Below are 21154 nucleotides of genomic sequence, written 5' to 3' on the forward strand. Positions count from 1 at the left end.
GTGTGAACTGTCCTGCAGATGAGTTTTTGTCACTGTATTGCTTCCTGAAATCCACAATGTAGGCTACAATAAATATAACCATCTGCTCCCCGAAACTTACAGAAATTATTTTTTGTTTGGTTTCGTTGTAATCTCTCAAATCTGAGTGCGCATGCTATCCGACATTCTTAAAATAGCAGCTCGCCTTGTTTTTTACTTTTTCCTCATTAATCCTGTTAAGTATTCTAGAGGAACTAGCGGCACGTGTCTCCTCTTAAACCACAAATATATTGGATCTGCGCCGGAAAACAAGGGCTCCCCTAGGATTCCCGGGATGTTTGACATTCTTTCATGAAGCCCAGCGCTGGAAGATGGCAAAGGGAGGAACAGGGTTGGTATGTGAAGATCAATGGAGGGCATTATGATCGGTCCCAGGCACCGGGCGTAACCCCACACAGTCACGTGACATCACCAAGACAGCAACTGCGCAAAAAAGTCAGTAGATTTATGCGGCATCCACATTAAATCCCAGTGGTAACAGAAATGGGAGGCGTTAACGCAACAACAAGTCGGATCCTTCTCCCGAGTCCTCCTACAAGCAATGTGGTGTGATTCTGAGGCCTCATTGAGTTTTTTGCACCAGATGTGTGGATTCACCCCAGCTCGCTATGATACCATGCTGCAAACCTCGCAGTGACATGCCATCAATTATTCTCAACTTGTTGAATGAGGACCTCGTCCAAGTGCCTAGACTAGCCTCTCACAGAGGAACCCAATTATGGTTATTGTGTGTTAAGCTGCTTTCATGTGCCTTTGATACTCAGTAGTTTAGAGTTCATCGTTGCCATAAATAACTGCGTTAAATCATATTTCTCTCTACCTGTTTTACCCAAACATATGAACAACAAGATGAAGTCATAGTTACCTCTAACACAGAAAGTGATAGCCATAGTAAGTATTGCTCAATGGGCATGTTTTGTTGATATAAAGAAGTACCCATAATGCTGTGCAAGTTGAGTTTACTCAGGTTGCAAAAACAAAAAGCCACAAAGTAGGATGTTTACATGCCGCTATGCCAGGTGTCTTAATCAAGTTTCACATATTTTGAATATTATCTTACCAAGGTTATTCCCAAAGAGTCATTGTTTTGGCATGTGGCAGCCTGAAAACAGATTGACTAACTGGTTTAAGAAATGAATTAACTGTTCATGTAAACATGTCAATGAATTACTGATGATCATTCCCTCGAAACTTGAATGGAAAAAACCTAACATTACTTTCTCTAGAAACCTTTTTTTTCCTTCCACTGACTGTCCCATTCAGACTTCAGATGGAAGCCAATGGGAAGTCAAACAGTCCCCAGTATAGACGTTAGCTGGGCCTCACGTTGGCATTGTGCACTTGTTGCAGAATACAAGGAGTAAAAAACAAGAACGGTATTTCTTTCTGTTTGTCACTCAGTTCTTCAGTCCTCCTGTGTGTTTCGATACGGATATGACAGAAAACGCACTGGATGAATCACTATGAAAACACAGACGGCAAGATAAGATATCTCAGTTAAATGGCACTATAAAACAAGTCTCCATACTCCCAATTGGCTGTTCATGGCAAAACCAACCTGACCTAAACTCAACCTCATGTGGGGGAAAAAAAAGGTATTGTTGAAAAGACCACATTGGCTAGGAGTTTCCCCACGCACTGTCAATGCTCTCATGAAACAATATGAACTAATATGGAGACCAGATGATGTAATAATTGTTTGTCTTGTGGCTATTAACAAGTACATCGTTAATGGTGAGACAAACCCAAACATGCCACCACATCCGACAGGAGAGTCCTGGTGGTGTACTGGGGTTAAATCCAGCCTAAACCAAAGCCCCAAGCTCCCTCACCGCCCACCGTCCCCGTCCTCAACACTTCATTATTTTTCCAGCATTCTGAAAGGCTGTCACCATGGATACGGCTGATGGCAGGGGTGGGGGTGGTGGATATGAATAGCCCCTCTCCAAGACGCATCTTGGTTGCCATCGCAGTCGTCATGGAAGCAGGGTCTCCCCTGACGCACTTGATATGCTCAAGGCTGCCGTTGTCAGAAGAATCTGTTGTGTTTTGGTTGATTAATGAATTGCCATAAAGACGACATTAACCTTGGCTCATGCTGTCTGTTCCCACAGGTTACTTCATCTATGACTTCTTTGACATGGTGCTGAACCAGAAGTTGAGTCAGTCCTGGGAGCTTCTCTTTCATCACATTGTGGTAGGTCTTTCAAACATTTCCATAACAGCTAAAAAAAAAACCCAACAAAGTCTAGTCCAAGATTGATATTTTGGCTAAAGATGTTTCACCTTGACCATTAATGAAAGGTGATTATCTCACCTTTACCTCAGTATATCTATCAACTTTATGGATACAATATACAGTAGTTACTGCTTAGACGAATCACGTGCCAAAACCCCAACACACCCGTCGGAAACCCAGACATGGGAAAGACAAAATACCCGTCTTTCTAGTTACAAAAAACACACGAGAGAGGAACAAAGAGACAATCATTCCAGTGTGACAGCCGCCCCCCCGCCAAGCTTTCAACCTTCCTTTATGCCTTGAGAAAGTTGAACTCCACCCAACTCCTTTGCTCTCTTGCTATCACAACCGTTTCTAGCCTTCCCATCAGAGCAAGTCATCTTCATGACACGGTGACCCAATGGAAGGTGTTTTCCTGAGGGAAGATCAGGTCAGATCAGTTAACCCTTCCCCCACTCATGCTTTAAAACACCGTGGAAAATAAATGTTCTGAAGTGGCAATAAAGAAGTACATCCTGATTTAGAATATTTTCTCTCTCCACATAAGGCTGCCTGACCAAGATCCACAACCATGCTGATGTTGTGTATTCCTTTCTGTTGCCAGGTTCTCATCTTATTGTAGTTTATTACTAACTGTTTGTTTCTAAAATTTTATTGGAATTGACTCTGACAGTTTTGTAGTGGATTTATATTAAACAGCAGCCATGATTTATGTGTGTTGGGTTGTTAATTTAAGCACATTTGGTGAAAAAGTGTGCAGAAATATGGTTTGTGAAATCCAATCACGGAGGACATGGCTCCTGCTACATAAAGAATAAAGCATATTTCATGCTGGTGTTCCAGTTACAGATTTAAAAAAGAAAATCATGCTTGAAATCAACATACGTACATATGAACATGCTTTGCATAAACTAGCACATACAGTATATAAATATGAACATACAGTCACATGGACTCAGATCCTGGTTTACATTCTCCTGATAAATATCACTGTAAGAGTTTTTTATGTCGTAGTTTTTCAAGTGGGTGCTCTGATTTTTTTCATTCAGTTGCATACAAACCTACTCTTAAATGTTGATTGGAAGTCATTTTCAGTATCTCTCTCACACACAAACACATTTCACTTTTACACCAACGCAAAGGCTGACACTGTGCCAGGAAACTGGCAAAAGTTTTTATCAACCTGCCCACATTTCTACTGGTTTTGGTATTTCAATGGTTGTGTGATAAGAGAGGGGAATTCTCTTGCAACAAACGCATACAACCATGGGGAATCACATACAATGTTTGCTTTTAAGCAAACCATTCAAAGAGTATTGTCAACATTGGCATTGTTCCTTTGGTGATCACTGAGGACTCAACATTTCCATCAAGCACAGTCGTGCTGGCAGCAGATTTGCCTTTTGGTTTCCTTTCATTGAATGCACCAAGTAGAAATTTAGTACATCTTTTAGCCTATTTCTACTGATCAACTTTTTAGAGTGCCTTTTTGTAGTCTTTAAGTTTGTTATGATGGTTTTTCAACAAGTTCTCTCCTCCATTTTCCCAGAAAACCTGGTTTCGTCCATCTTTTTTCATTGTTGGGTATGTCATCAGTCCCTCTTTCCAGACTTTCCAGTTCATCATTCATTAACTTTTAGAACCTTATTGACAATAAAACAATAGTCTGCTTGTCGGATTGCCAATTATGGCATTGCTATAAATTTTGGTCAGTTTTGCTAAAGCAAACGTTGGCATTTCACTGAGTGAGATGATGATGATGAATCTGGTTGCTAGGGTTGTGTGGTGATGACAGCACCTGCCTGTGACATCATGAAGTCATTGTTCCTAAACCAATACAGTTAAGGGCACACCTTTTAGTTGATATTTTTTCCCAGGTAAAAACCAGTTCTTTAGTGGTGGAAACACTCAGTCACTCAGACTCAAACTTGTTGTGGGAACCAGTTTCAGCACCACCCCGTTTTGGTGGTAAAAGCCTAGCCCCTTTTTTCTGAAAGTCTTGTTTTTTTTTCTCCTTTCACTTCCTGGAAGCCCAGTGAATGGGTGCTTTTGCCGGGCCAGCTGGCTGCAGATTGTCACTGGAGTGTGGGACGGATGAAGACCTCTCTCATTCACATGGCTCTCTGTGCTTCTCAGCTAGCTAACTCTCTTTCTCATTACTGCCTTCATTTCCCTATTGTCCCATCATCAAGACTTTCATTCATTCTTTTCTATGACATTCACTCCTTGTATTCAATGTGCCTCTCTGAAAGGTCTTCCTTAAACTTTTTCGCCATTTTGTTCTCATCTGGCTTTTGCCTTTTTATATTTTGTTGGCTTTTTTTCCTTGTCACCTGCAGGGCTCACGTAATTATTATAAAGCAGGTAATTGTGTTAGATGTTCATATATGGTTTTAAAACAAGAGCACCAAGTCGACGTTTGACTACAAACATGAGCTGACTGGTCCAAGGAGATGTCTCAGTGGGCTAGCATTGAACCAGGCAGGACCAGCTGGCCATTCAGTCAAGACCAGGAGGTTAATCTTCTCCTCATTGGCAGCCCACTGATTCATCTTTCTCCTCTGCCCATCATCCCATTTTCTTACAGTAATAATGTACAAATGTATACCAAAAACTGTACATAAAGGGCAATGAGGTTGAAGGAACAAACTAATTTCAAGGCAGATGGAACACCAACACAAAATTAGTTAATTTAGTAGCAGTTTATCTAAGTACAGTTCATCTATATGCTAATATGCACTAACCCAGCAAACATCAAAATGTATATATACCAAGCTGCAAATAAAATTGCATATATGTGCGAGTGCCCATGACTGAGCAAACAAGGTGGTTAGAATAAAAATGAAAGGGGGTTTGTCTTGACAGGAAAATTACAGGTGCTGTGTCAACAATTGATGTGATTCATTATTTTATGTTGACTCATGTATGCTGACAGATGTGAGCCATAAAAAAGGCAAATCATGACTTTGTGGACCATTTGATCTGGTGCTGTTGTCATTGTGAGGGTGGAAGTTGGTTTGTCTCTAAAAACGTGCAAAAATACATTTTGAATATCACAGTTGTGGGCAAACTCACCTTGTAAATTTTCCAAATTTGATATGGATATTATTCAGATTTTAGGAGCATTCTTGAACATGTATACAGCGCATTTGGAATATGCGTCTCAACTGGGGTTTTTACCGCAGTTTGAGACACACGACCCACTTGCCTGTTGACCCCTGCTCAGGCAAAATGACATATGCTGCAGCAAGAAGGCAGACAGAGGAGAGGAATGAGAGGAGAGTGGAGAGCTGTTCAGGGCGGGCTGGAAAAACAGAGCGCGCTCTCTCCACGATGGGGACAGAGGGGATTGGTTATTATCCTGACATGCAGCCATGAACTGATGGTCACGACTCAGTGTGATGCAGCAGTGTTGTAAACATCATGGGACAACCTCGGTACTTGATGTGCCTGTAACTATAAATTTATGATATCAGTTATATCAATATCACTTGTAAATATCAGGCAGCAGCTCACTAATGTTTTCCTCCTCACTGGTTTACTTCACTGCTGGCGGAGATCTTGTGAGTCCCACTGGAGCAGAGGGAAACCCTGAAAACCTTCTGCATGTAAACAGGAATATTACTGGAATATTCATTTTCATTAGCCATGTAAACAGCTTAGTAGGAATATTGGGGGTTTTTTTGGAATAAGGACAAAAACTGGAATATTTTGTGCATGTAAATGTAGTCAGTGTGACCGTGCAAAACTACTTCAACAGGACCGGTTTCTAAGAGAGGATTCAAGTTGGGTTTTAATGAAACTTGTTAACCCTGTTAAGTGATATGTTTGGACTTTGTGTCTCACATCTGCCTTCTCCTGCCTTTATTTTCTGTTTTGACCCTCCCTCCTTTAATGTTCTCTAATGCACATATGATGTGTTTTTTTTAATACTGTCTTCATTTCCGTGATCTAGTGTAGAGGGTTCCTACTGTTATACAAGCATATAGCAAGACGCCATGTGGTGTAGCACGAGTTTTGTTGGTCCCCGTTGTCGCAGGCCAGGAGAAATAATAAGTCAAACATTCCATGGAAAGTTTTTTTTCCTCCTTATTGACTGAAGTGGAGATTACAGCTTCTTATTTCTGTCTGAGAAGTATGTGGGGCCCTGCCGTAGTCACTCACACCTGATGAGATCCTGTCAGCCACAACCTTGTGCTTCCTTTGGAAAACAGGAAGTCCTGGTAATTCTGCCAGAAATAGCGTGTCTTCTTCTGTGGAGATGTAGGCACCTACTATATATCTTAGAAACATAACACGCAGGATTTTTAATAAAGTAGCCATGAATCTGTAGCTTGTTAAGCTCTTAGTCTGTAAGGGAGAGTAGAGTGAAGTGAAATTTGTCATTTTTACCATTGTCTGAGCTGGACTAACTGCAGTAGGTATGGTAAATGTAAAACCAAGGATTTGTTTGCCTTTGCCCGTCCTCATAAAAAGCCCAAGTCCCCATGTTGAATCTACGTCAGTTACTCGTGACTCTTGGAAATAGTGAGCTTGCAATTACAAATAGGAGCCAGAAGAGGTAGATGCCAAGCAGAGGCAGAATTGTAGATTATTTTTTTTCCATGGAGACTGAAAGCATGTGAATATTAGTATGTCCAATGTTCTGTATTGATATGTTAACTGATAATACACGGTGGAAACAACAACAAGTGAGTCAGTTCTGCTCCTCTGCTCTCTCTCTTTGCACTCACGTGGGTTTGAAGTATTGCAGCATATTTGCTGTTTCCTTCCATAAATGTCTGCCATCCCTCTCTTATTAGGCAGATTTTTTTTTCATAGAGAGGGACCAAAGCTGAACCTCCTCTAAAGCAGATCAGGGCGTCACAGGTTTATTGGCTATTTGAGTATCCGTGCTGTTTCCAATCACATCTGCTCTGTGCTATCCGGCTTATCCTCTGCAAACGCAAAAGCAACATACAATAGGATCTTAAATATTCTCTGCAACAGGCTACTTATTATGCAAAAGTTTCCCTTATTTACCAATCATAGGGTTTTGCAGCACCCTGGGGAAGTAATTAATTTCTCAACCACTTTCTGCTATTTCCAAATTGTAGTAATCATCCCAAGTGGTGTGTCACAAATACAGTGAAATGGAGAATCATCAGTCACATTTCTTCATGTCTGAATGACGTGTAAAGTTGTTACATATTTCACAGCTTTTGCTGCATTAATTTGTCAAGGACTAATCATGTACATTAGATTGGGTTTTCAATTATTTTGAATAACTTGAAAAAAGAATTAAATAAATATTTATATTTTAATGAATTCCTACTGAAATCAACTAGTAGTAGACTCAGATGGCCCTAAAATGGTAGCTTACATAAGGTCACAGAGCACCTCAAGTTTTTAAGCATTAAAACTTATTGTAGTATAGAATAGTTGTGATTAGTCTGTAACAGCTTTAGGTGTCTGGATTTTGCATTTGGGAATTTTCTCTTTAATCATCCTTAAAATATTTGAGGTGCTTCTATGAACATTTTCCTGTCATTTAACAGATTTTCAGTCATATTCCAGTCCAGGTTTGGTTGGACATCTCCAAGAGCTTTCATATTTTTTCTCTTAAGCCGTTTAGCTGTATGATTAATGTCAATGTGTCAAGTTTTTTAGCACTTTAACAGGTTCTCAGCAAGGATATCTCCATATGTGATTGATGTAATTTCTCTTTCTCTCTGTACAAGTTTCTTTGTTCCAGCCGCTTAAAAGCTGAGCCACATCACGGAGCTGCCACAATGGAGATTATGTTAAATGAGCGATGAAGGGTGCCTGGTTACTATTAAACAAAGGACTTTGAATGATTGTTGAGTAGGGGGTTTCATCTTCACTCATCTCTCTCCGCTGGTGGATGGGATACTGTATATTCTCGAGCAGCGTATATAAGGCTCAAACTCATCTTTCCCGTGTGTCCAAATTTAACCTCTGACATATTTCCTCTGTAAAGTTCATCTTTAGCAACCTCAGATATGAATGGAACTTGTCTCAGTTTACCAGGCATGAAAATAGGTGTTTGTAAAAGGAGACTGTAGCCGTGTCACAGAGCCAACAGGGAATGTTTGTTTTGGAAGCATGTTGACGAGGTATTTTCAGCAATTGAAATGAGGAACATAAAGTGTTTAGTTGTTGACTATGTTGTGACACCGCATGCTGCTGGAATGCCATGTCTGCCATGGATCTCTACATCTTCAGCATTGTAAAACCTGATTATCCAGTACACCCATATTTGTCTTTCTCCCTACAGTATCACTTCCCCACTAGCTGCTTGTTGTCTTAGGAACCAATGACCAGAAGACCAATATGACACCAGTACAGGCAAACATAAAAAGTAGCCTGATATGTCATCTTTAAATTCTCATTTAGTTTGAAGTCTCTATCGTTGCTGAGGCGGTTCTGTTTATACAACCATATGCGAAGCTCAGCTGGTCTATTTCCTGATGGATGTACTTCCCCCAGTGTTCAATCCTGCATTGAACATTAACAAGCATCTTTTTGAGAGTTTCAACAGCAAATAGAGGTGTAAATCATAGTATGTAATTTTCCTTGTGTTGTCTTATTCATGCTTAAAAACAGCTCAGGCCTCTTGATATCTTATAGCAGCAGCTAATTTAGTATGTAAGGTATGTTTTTGTTTTTGCTAACCAGCCCACAGATGTATTTCCAGCCATCCACGAGCTGTGGACCACCACTTCTCCTTTTTGACCCACACTTAGGTGTGACAAACCACACAGAACCAGGCTTACTTTTTAAAATCTCTAGTGTCAGCATCATGTTTGCAAACTGTGAGCTGCTTTTCCAAGCCCCCCCCCCCTTTTTTTTTTAAATTAAAACTTGAGTAGGACATACAGTTTGCTGAGCGAATGCTACGACAACCACATCAGTCCACATACTGAGAAAAATGATGCAAAATATGGCAGGAGAAACATACTGCAAAATAGAGGAGAGGGAAAAGGGAGCAGGGGCGAAAGGGAATGTGCACATAAGTTTTTTTTGGCAAGTAAAGATTGTGATGCATGTCTGTGTGTCTCAGCAGTCTCATCTATTTGGCGAGGAACCCCATGGGTCCCCCATTCTGTGTGTATATCCAGACAGGAGGACAGACATCTGGTCTCCACATGAACCTCAGGCTCCAAAGGGAGACACACACACACACACACACACCAAACCTCCAGCTTCTTGAGAGGGGTTCTGCAAATGTGTGCACCCCCTCAAAACATTTCTGTGCTGCAGTCCTGTTCCATATATCACACACGCGGCCTTGTTCTCCGCCCCCATATCCTTGTATCGCCTCCAAACATCTTCCCCATCCCCCCTCGTCCACCCACTCTCCGCAGCTTGGGCCGCCCCCTCACATGGCTACAAACCAATGAGAGCCTCTGTGCTCTAGTAGTATTGTATCTTGTTTTCATGGATTTTTTTCCCCCTCATGGTCTCACTGTCATTGAGGAATTTCTTCGCCCATTGTGTTCATCAAATGCAAACAACAAAATCCACACGCTGATGGATGCAGCTTCTTGTCTTCTTCTTTGTTTATCAAACACATAAATGCTGCTTTGAGGCACTAAAAATAGTCACTTAGGATAGTAGATGGTTAAAAAAATGCCGTGAGGATGTGTGTGATCTGTGTTTATATTTGAGGTAAAATGTTTGTTGCGTCACATAATGTGGTTTCACAGCAGCAATGCAGAAAGGATAAATTGTCATCAAGAGTCGCTGCACTTGTGGAACAAGTCTGCATTGTCCATTATCATCTGAATTGAGTGAGTGCAAGCGTGCTTTAAAGCATGCCAACTCAAACTGAACACTATTGAGAAATATCTTGTAGAATAATGAACGCCTGTTGTGACCGTTTAAAAAAAAAAAAAAAAAAAAAAAAACTGTTGGCATTGGTTGGGAATTTGAAATTAAGGAATAGGAGGTTTATCATGTGAATAGTGGATAATTTAACAAAACATACTGATTTTTGGGGGGTAATAAAACATTCAAAAAAAAAGGTTGAGAGTATGTGTAGAAAAACAGTCTTACAGTAAATTTGCAGTTAATCCCAACACATTGCTTATCTGGGTTAAGGAATGTGAAATTCAAGTTATCAGTGTGAAGTAAGAAATAAGCCGTACAGATGCAGATCTAATCCATCCAGAGCAGGCAAGTGTATAAAAGCCTTTTATAATATATACTGTCTTGAGCCTACAGGTAGACAGAAGCAAAGAGCAGTTGTGCAACACACTCATACACACTCGTGCCATGCCTCCCAAACAGGCTGGAGGCATGAAAAGAGTGCCTTAAAGAAAAAAAAAAAAGAGGTTGCATTTATTGGCAGTTGGCATAACAATGCTGTTTGTAGAGGAGGCATCTATACATCAGCAGGTTTAGAAATCTTCTTGAAGCTACTTCTCAACACTGACGAGCAAGGTGGGGCCTTAAACCAAAGCATGAAAAGTAAATAGGGAATACTCTTGGCTCGGATCCAGCTCCTGTGGAAATACCAGAGTACGTGCGTATGATTCCAAAAGCAGTGTGGGTGGGTGAGCAAGTGAGTACAGCGTAGGAACAGCTCCACACTGAACATGTGTAGTAAATGGAGTTAACCATTACAGTGTCTTTTTTGTTGTGATTTATGTTTCAAAGCAAATCTGAGATATCTCCAGTAGTAGTTGTTTTTTTTTTCTCACCAGAATTTGCTGGTTGTTATGGTGCTATGACATTAAAAACAAGCTAACAAAGCCATATATTGTGTACAGTACGCTATAATTGCTTTAAAGAATAGTTTTTGGGAAATAGATTTTCCTGATTTTCTTGAGTGAGATGAAATGATTGATTTCCCAAAATGTCAAACTATTACTTAAAGAATACACATTTAACAGTCCATTTTGAAGGTGAAAGGTGAAATGATTAGTTGATAAGTTGTGTAGATCTATTCTTTGGGGAAAGTGGTCTTTGCAGGATCAGGTCATTATGCTGGAAGTGTTGCAGCTCATGAGCAACGGGGAATATCATCAGATCTCAAGAGCCTTTTGATGCTTCTTGGTCTTAATGAGCATCAAGATGCATTTGGAAAGCCATCGTTGGCTTTTATCTTTCCTAGTCCACTCTGAGAAGTGAAGTAATGGCAGATACACACATTCAAGTCAATGCTGCTCCTCCTCTCACACCCAGCATCTGAATACCTCCAGCGACCACGATTCATCATAGCACACCTATTAACAGTTGTTGAGCCTCACCCTGATGTTTCATGTGAAGACTCATTCTCTCAGTCTACAACTTTAAATACCACACAAAGAAGACTTACAAATGAATACACACGCAATGCTAATTGATCGTATTTACCCTAAATAATCCTGTTAGGACACATCCGGTGAATTTCTGACCACATGTCTGTGACAGCGAGGAGCTGAAGTGACCTGCTGTGCTGCTGTCAGCTGAAGGGAGTTAGTTAACTAAGGTCGCATGATCATAGTCATGACCACCATCCCCCAGTCCTCCAGATAAATGTGTATGTCTTTTTAAACTTTGAACTCTATGCTTGCTTATGTGTGTGTGTCTAATCATTACTGTCTCATGTTTCCAAGCTCCAATACCATCCCTCCATTTCCTCTCAGACGGTGCAAGGCCCTCCCACCTGTGCATCACACCACCGCTGGTCTGCCTATGACCAGATGGCTAACATCTCTCTGTGGAGCTTCCTATTAGTTTCCTCTCCGTCAGCTTCACAAGGTCATTTCCTATTCCTTTATGACTTGTGTTAAGGAAACACTGACTGTCTGATCATTTATTTTTATGAAACGTAGCAGTGTTGGGATGTGTTTATCAGTGTGGACATTCAAAACCATAAATAATCTCACATACAACTATGACTATTGTATGTAAACCGAAACATTAAGATTCAGCCACTGAGTGTTTATCTGAGTCACGGGTGCGTCACCGTTTTAGTTTCACCGATTGTTGGGATTTGTGTGTATTTTTCAGTCACTTGTTGAGTGCAAGAGAGCATCAAAACACTCAACATAACTCTAAGTACTCTAGGAAATAGCTTCCTTTGTTGAAGCCAATGCTTTAAGTGGGTTCACCAGTACTCACAGATAACAAGTACAAGCACTTGATATTGTCCACCTGTGCACCATTAAATATTTTGAGTGTGTACTGCCACTCCTCTTATGAATAAACCTATACTTAAGGTTCGCTGTAGTTGGTTATTAGACTAGATTGCCTCTTTTCCTGCCCAAACAAGCCCTTGTGAGCATGTGAGTGATTTAAACCAGATAAAGCTTCAGAGTTTTGGTTTCACCTCCAGTTTCTTCTGTTGGTAAATAATATGCTGTCTCACTACAGTCCTGATGTGCTGACATGTCTGGGCAGAGGGGATGTGGGTCCCCTCTGCCCGGATTACCCCATTCATTGATGGATTAAAAGGTGAAATCAGTTTACGTATCTTTTGAACTGATCCTATAAATCTTTGTGACATCAATTCATTGTGTGTCGAAGGGCATACTTTAGGACAGGGGAGTTTTTCTCCAACAGAACTATATTTCTGGTGTGATGGAAAAGGCTCTGAAGTAGTAACAACCCTCATCAAACCTCCCACAGGCATTAGAGTAGGTGTTAAAATAGCCTGTATGTACGGAAGAACGGCCGTGCTTGCAATTATTTTTTTAATGTTGTTATCTTGAGATCACGAGTTAATTTATCTCATTATCTCGAGGAAACAAAAGGCCGATTTCTGGAGATAACGAGATAATTTATCACAAGATTTACCACGGGTGGAGCTCATTCTCATTTGTTCATTCCTGTCTTCTCCTGTCTCTCCATGTCTCCCTCGCGTGGATAGTTCAACTATTTAGATCAAGCACAAGAAGCCTTCAGGTGGCTCTTATGTAAGGACATGGGTTCAAATCTGTCATATGTTGGCTCTTATTCCTCCACCTCTCCACCCCACTTTCCTTTCTCTCATTAAGTCTAATAAAATGAAAATGCTTGAAAGGTATTGTTTGGTACGTCTCCTTCATGAAACGTCCCATCAAATTATAACTAGGAGTTTATCAACCTGCCATTTGGCCGTAACACATTATTAATAATAATGTGCACTCCTTGATCTGACATTTTCAGCTTAGATCAGTTGCTGCAGTTGTCAAGACGCCTCATATTCATGCTGATATGACACTCCTGAGTAATAAGAGGAAACAACCTTTTGTTGTCTCATGATAACGGGTTGATTATCTTGTTATCTGGAGATAACAAAGCTCGTGTTGTTGAGATAACGGCATTAAAAAAAAAAATTGCAAGCACAGCCATTGTCCGCTTCTGTATGTATGAATACATTATTGAATTTAAATTTTGAAATATTGGACAAAACACTTATATTTGGGACAAGTAGAACAAATAACGTTCAATACAGCTCACTTTTGTAGTGTGCCTGTCCTCTTTGTTTAAATAATTGTATTTTAACAAAACTTCAAGGAAAAAAAATCCAAAAAACTCTCTCAGCCCTTTTTATTACTTAGAACAGTTCTCACAGAAAAAAATCACTACAGCGATTAATTAATAGTGATGAGTGTAACTTTCAATTAAATATATGCTTTTTTTCTTTTTACTGAAGTTTTGTTTCTGTGAGTTATCAGTGACTGGACATCATTTATCTAATCGAACCAGACAAAACACTTTCCCCATAAAGCAGCGGGCTGCAAGTTCGCCGTACTCACCCCTTTTTATTCCAGTTCAAGCACTGGTTAAATCTATACTAACTTTACTGGAATGTGATGACAGACCCTCCTTTCCATGTGTGAAAGTGCTGATTGTGACATATTTTGAGTGCCTGTGGTCTGCTTTTTATTTGATACTTAAATTTATTTTGAAAAGCGCACACATGCACATGATGAGGAGGGAGGTGGCATCTGTCGACATCCTCCTGTTTATGGAGTGACGGGTGTAGCCACCACACCTGTTGATACTGAACACAACTCACCTGCTTAGAGTTCCTCTGCCATCACCCACCACTACGGCTGGGTTTAAAAGAATCAGTTTTCTGATTCAAATTGATCTTAATTTGAATGGTACTGATTCATAAAATCCTGAGATTGATCTTTTGATATATGCCTTTTCCCAAGCTTCAACCCTGTTTGCGTGGTCTCGCATGGCCAGCCTTTGGTTCTTTGTTCTCTCTCTCTCTCTCTCTCTCTCTCTCTCTCTCTCTCTCTCTCTCTCTCTCTCTCTCTCTCTCTCTCTCTCTCTCTCTCTCTCTCTCTCTCGTACTATTTTTATCTGGTCACTCAATACTCATTGACTATAGAGTCGCACTATATTGTGTTGACTGCAGTAGCGTGTTGGTCATGTTAAATAAAAAGAGAAGAAAAAAATTAATGTAACTTTGGGGTCAATTCTTAATGTAAATGTAATGTTTTTAATAATGCACCATGTTAAAAGGTTCCTTGGTTCTCTAAGAATCTCTTTCATATCCAAGCAAAATTGGTATTGTTACTGAAATATCCCTAACTGAAACAATATTGGATCGGAAATTGGGTCGAATTTGAAACTTGTGAATCAGAATAAAATCAATTCGGGAAATCAGTGGCAATACCCGATGCAAACCCATCACTTATGACCTTTCACCTTTGCTGCTACGACCCCAGCGTAGCTGCATTTTAATATGTAAAAAGGGTTTGAATCTGTGTTGTCTGGAAACAAAATCACATGGTCTCCTAAACCCTGTTTTCTCCTCAAAAACACAACTGGGGGTCACTGTATGTGAGTTTTAACTTAAACCTGCTGCATGGTAGAGCTCAAGTTTAAGGTCATAGAGGTCAGTCTATGGGCAGATTTCTACAGCTCTAACAATTTTGTTCATTTTTAATAGCTAAAATCTTTCACCATGGTTGATATGAATGGTGTAGTTACGCTGAAAAGATGTCACATCTGCTTCAGTTCATTTTTTGCTTTGGATTACTGATTATCTGACAAACTGATAAGATCAATATCATCAAATGCACCAACGCATGTACCTGCAAGGAGAACATGTGCTAAATTTGTCAGTAACGTAGACCAGTGAGATACGTGAACTGTTCAGTCACTTGACACTATAAGTCACATAACTGCAGTTATGTACGTACATAAATGATGTATTTTACAGATTGCTGATACTGCAGTAGATTGTAAGGAGACATAGTGTGTTGTAGAGACAAAACGTTGTATGATTTATATTCATATTATACTGATAAGAATTTATTTTTGCGATAAAGTGCAAGCAGAGTAGAAACAATAAAAACATTTTCTGACTGAATGTACATCGCAAGTATGCAGTGTTCAGCTATGTGGGGCATACCTTAACAGGGTCATCATGAATCCGGTTTAGCAACGTACGTAGTTTTAAACCTCAGCAAGTTTTATTGTAGCTGAACCTGTTCTTAGCTAGGTGCTCGTTGCTGTACGTGAAGTGATACAGCCTTGTTCTAGAGAGGCAGCGTGTCTTTTAGAGCGGAGGTTGCTTTTGTGTGTGTGTGTGTGTGTGTGTGTGTGCGTGTATTCTGTGAACATTTCATCAACACACACGCACACACAGCGGTATAGACTCAGTGTCAAACTCCTCCATGGTTAATGACCTCTCTCGTCTTTTTGCACCACCCTTTTGTCTTTCTTTCAAATGGTCTCATAGTTCAACACTTAATCTGTCGTTTGTAACTAACGGGCTGCGCTGGTTCTGAACTTTGAATTCTCCTCAGAGCCAGCGAGCTAGTTATCGGATGAGGGCAGGGAAACTAGTTTGACATGGAAATGTTTTATAGCCTTTGCATCCTTTCTGATTATTGTCACAAACCAGCTCAGTGAGTGACAAGTGAGCCAAGTTTTATCTTAAACAAATGAGCCCATTTGTAAAAGAACGAGTATGAAATTTGAAGGTGAGATGCATCAGTAGTTTAAGACATATATGGAGTGAGGGTGAGGGTGATGAAGGCAGCATACTCACTCCACCCCTGTATTATTACAGAATATGACAGAACAAGCCGTGGCCAGTACTCGATCACATATTGTGGTTTGTGGATGCAGCATGTCAACCTACACGTTACTAAGAGGTCAACTGAAGAGAGAAATGTGCAGCAGACTGCATTTCTTTACTAAAGAGCCACGCTCTCTTAGGTTGCACTGTTTACTGATTAGATCTCAGGATCTCATGACCAATCACCATATGACTCTGACCGACTTCCCTCATGTTATACAAGTTTTTTATTTATATGTGCCGATGGAAACTTTCCTAAAATGTTTATAAAATACTTAAACAAGCAAATAACAGCAAACACCATAATTGGAAAGTTAAATACAAGGCCCCAAAGAGGCAAGCTTGTATGAACATTTGAAAGCAGAAAAAGATGCAGTTGTTTACCTTTGACTGTTAGCTAGCTATCTTTCTTTGAAATCATATTTGAGGCTAAACTTATCTTTTTTATCAGCTGTGTCCAGCCCTTGTTTACCTGACGGCTTTCCTTCTGAATACTGAAGCTGAGCCACTGTGGCAGTTAGTGACTCAGTTTAAAAGCACAAACCTTCACACAAACTTTGTGATAAATCTAAGCAGTAAAGTCATTTCAAAAGAATCTGATTTTACCATGTTCATACCACCATTTTCTATACAAATCTACCATCTTTGCATCCAGCCCCCCCCCCCCCCCCCCCCACCCTTTAAAGTAGGAAGAGGTGTAGAGAACGTCTAATTGAGCCCACAGGGAGAAAATGCAGGTAACAAACACCCACACAGTCTTGTTTTTCAACCCTTATCCTGGATTTTATACCGGCGGGCTCTAACAGTAGGTTAATGTATATGAGTGCAGTCCAAAGGTTAGATAACCTTTGTGTGACTTGGAAAAACAAAATAAATAAATAAATAAATAGGTCTCATTTAAATTTCTATCTGCCTCAGTCCCCGTACCAGAAATGTTTACTGTGTGTAATAATGTAAGTTGTTGATACATATTTCCAAATATAATTTAAGAGCTGTACATCACATTTCCAGACTTCAAAACTACTCCCACACTACAAAATTCACTCTTTCATTCATTTTCCCACTTCAGTGGTAAAAAAATAATCATAATATTGTAATTCTGTATTTTTAATTAATTGGGTATCAGAATAAATATATTTAAAATAACATCACCACTGCTGTATTTATAACCTGTCATTGTGGTCAAATCCAGTTGGCACCTATGTGCGATGTGACACCTGTCATACATGTGTGTCTGTATGTGTCCTCTAGAGTTTCTAGTTTGGCAGTAGTGGCCGGGCTGCTGTGTGTGAAAGCCGAGCCTCAGCAGAGCTTAGCGGGGCAAATCCAGCTAATGCTGAATCATTCTAATTGTCCGACAGATCCAGGGGCTGGTGGGGGGATTACTGTGATGCCCCCTCAGCTAGGGGTGCTGACAGCAGTACAGGGTGTGGGATTTGGTCCCTTTCCTTTATGGATGAGTATCAGAGGCTTCATCCAGGCTCACAGAGAAAGCCACCAGGATGAGTTTGGGCAGCCGCTGTTATCTGATTGGCTCATGATGACCTGATTTGACCTGAACTGGTGGTCACAGTCACCTCTGGGAGAATGAGGACATAGTGACTCTTTTCTCCATTTTGTCTTCCTAGCTTTTTATGGTTGACCACTTGTAAATTTACTGTTGGCAGCCTTGAAAAGGTAAAATATTACTGAGGTTTTAGGTGTTTGTAACATAAAGGCTCGAAGTTTATTGTGTTTTGTGGCCCTGACAGCTGCTCCGCTATCAGTGTTTGTTTTCAGATTGGTGAAGAAAAGCTGTGATTGGCTGTTGCAAACATGTACAAACACCATAAAGAAGAGATCACCACCATAAAACTATTTTTAAATATATATATGTGTGCAAGAGGAACAAAACAATATCATGTTTTTCATAAAGAAACGTGCAACAAAAGCTCAGGAAGTATCACTTTATAGTCCAGATGCAACTGTGTTTTGATACAGTTCCACTTCAACATGTTATCCCCATTCATAACCTGCACTATGTAACTTTAATCAGAGCTGTCTTATCTTGTGGTCGTACAGGGGATTGTTTTGACCATCTCAGCCCCCTGCTCTGTCATGTCTTATCTTCCCAGATCAGATTAGACTTCAGATGGCTAAAGACCACTAGGTTGACGCTGAGGGTGTGTTTGTGTGTCTATTTGTGTGTGTGGGTACAAGTCGATGGCTTTGTTTTCGGCTGCACAGGATGAGAGTTGTTGGTGTCTTTCCTTTTGCTTTGGGTTAGTACCAACATGGGCAGGTGTTTTTACCACATATACCACCTCTTCAAATGTTGTTTACTTCAGGTTTTGCCACTGTAAAGTGAAAAAACAGCAAATGCAGGAGACGGAGGAATGTTAGATCCATATTCAGTATCTAAAATAATGAGATTGTGTGTGTCTGTTTTTAGTGTGTCTGTGTGTGTACATATCTCTAGTCTATATAGTGTATTTCACATTCATGGTTACTTAGTTTTACTGGTGAGTTGGTAAATTAAACATGATGTATGATGTATCCCGTGTGACTAAATTACAGGAAATCTGTATCCCTCATCCTCGGTCTTCTGTTATGATTTGGCTGTCTTGATATCACATCTGTCATGAAGTGGAGGCTTTGAAAACTCACAACAGAACAAATTGTCCTTCAGCGTGACAGTGTTTTGTTTTTGTCCCAACCTGGGTCTTCTGAATCTCACCACCTTTCAGCCTTACTCAAAAACACAGATACGTATTGATTAATTTCTTTGTTTGTAGAGGTAAATTAAGGTGGTATTCAAGGTGGCTGTATAAATAAATCTCAGTTTTCTAGACATATCTAGAGTAGAATTCAGCATTTGGTGGATAATGCAAGGGGATTCAAGATGGTGGTGTAGCAGACGGTCCATATTGCTGAACTCTGCACCACAGCATTGATAGTTTCAATTAGTATCTGTCTGGTGTTTTTGCAATAGATATAATAATATGAGCATCGATGAGTACTTTTTGAGTCACTCTGACACCATGCTGTTGAAAAATGCCAAGAAACCAAGTAGGAGCTAATGCACCGTGAGCTTGTTTAGCCTCCCACCAGGTGCAGAAGAGCTAGCAGTCGCTAGCAAGACCAGTGCACTTGACCCTGCCCTTCATCAAGCCATTCAAGAAATTACAGATAATATTTCAAAAGCCGTTGACCAAAAGCTGAGCCCTCTATCCCAGACACTTCAGGCTCATGCATTGGAGCTGCAAAACTTTGGAAAGTTACAATTTTTTTTTTTTACAATTACAATTTTTTTCAATATTAGTTCTGTTAAGTGATGCAGCTTCAACTCATACGAAGAAAGAAACACAAGAACTTTTCTATGTTGAAAGAGAAGAAGTGCCTCTCCCTTTAATTTTATCTGTTTTTTAAATTGTTAAAGTAACAGAGAGGCAAACGACAGAGTATTTAGAGACACCACCAGTCCCCTGGTTGGTAAATGGGGAAGCCCCTTTGAGAAGCGCTGTTGTTGCTCTTATTATTTGTATTATAGTTCATTTGTTCTGTCGCTCAGCTACAATATCTTCAGGCTCACTATCAACAACAAGGCTGCATCTTTTGGGAGATTTCGTGACTATAGTAAGAGACTATGGTTGGTAACATACTGAGACTGTGTACATGGAATATTAAGGGAAATCACTCACCAATCAAGAGGAAAAAGGTTCTGTCAGTCTTGAAAAAGGAAAATGTTGATATAGCACTTTTACGCCTAAAATTTCAACTAGTATGGTTTTGAACGTATATTAGTCAGGAAGACCCTATCTTTTAAACTGATAGATTGTATTAAGGACAATTATGGGTGACTTCCGCTTATTAAAGCTGTCATTCATGGAGAGGAATTTGGTATCCTAAATGTATATCTCCCTCCAAGTCACCTCCTTCACTTGTCCAAATTGGCTGATTTGCCGACAGAGAATATTATTATGGGAGGTGATTTCAATTGCCCTATGAAGCCATTGATTGATAGATTTCCCAGTGATCCCTTGTCTGCCTCTCCACAGACAAAACATATTGCTGGTCTTTGCGAAGAACTGGGTTATATGGATGTGTGGAGAAAACCTCACCCTGCAGATAAAGAATACACTTTTTTCTCTAACCCACATAGGCGCTATTTGAGAATCGGCTACTTTTTCACCCCGAAACCATGCTGAAAATTGGAGATATTGTCATATCTGACCATGCATACTTAGATATTGAACCTGAAAATGCTGGAGGACAGTCTTGGCACTGGAGGTTGAACCTTTTCATTTTAAAAGATCACAAATGTGTATATTATTTTACATCTGATTCAAAGCCTTTCTTTCTCTCAACTCTCCTTCAGCCGGTAGCCCATCCTTGCTCTGGGAAACCTCTAAGGCCTATGTTAGGGGGGTAATAATTTCTTACATAGCCAGCAAGAGATGTAAATCTGCAGAGCAACAAAAGGTGTTAGAAGCAAGACTTACTATAGCAGTGAAGGAATATATTAGGAAACCCACAGGGTCCAGACTGAAGGAAATCACAGCCATTAACTGCACATTAAAGTCACTATACCACTCTGAGCAAAGCAAAGATGCGCAAACAATAATGGAAAAAATGTTTTCCAGGCTCTTCCTGATTTAGCCACTGATGAGAAGTCCCGCCTTAATGCTCCAATTTCTAAACATGAGGTACAAGAAGCCGTCAGGTTACTTCAGAGTGGAAAAGCGCCAGTCCCTGATGGGCTCACTAGTGATTTTTACAAGGAATTCAGAGACTTGTTAACATCCCTTTTTAGACATGCTAAACCATTCATTCGATACTGGCCTCCTACCCGCATCACTAAGAGAGACCAACATTTC

General features: G+C 40.2%; 1 protein-coding gene across 1 annotated transcript in view; it reads left to right on the forward strand.

Annotated features, from left to right (window-relative positions):
- tlcd2 (TLC domain containing 2) overlaps positions 1 to 21154 on the forward strand; it is a 31097-nt gene that overhangs the window by 2725 nt on the left and 7218 nt on the right. The window contains exon 3 of the mRNA XM_042415300.1: positions 2154 to 2236. Within this exon, the coding sequence (XP_042271234.1) occupies positions 2154 to 2236 (83 nt within the window). The remainder of the gene's footprint in view (positions 1 to 2153; positions 2237 to 21154) is intronic.

Source organism: Thunnus maccoyii, chromosome 6 (assembly GCF_910596095.1).
Source record: "Thunnus maccoyii chromosome 6, fThuMac1.1, whole genome shotgun sequence".
Lineage (NCBI taxonomy): Eukaryota > Metazoa > Chordata > Actinopteri > Scombriformes > Scombridae > Thunnus > Thunnus maccoyii.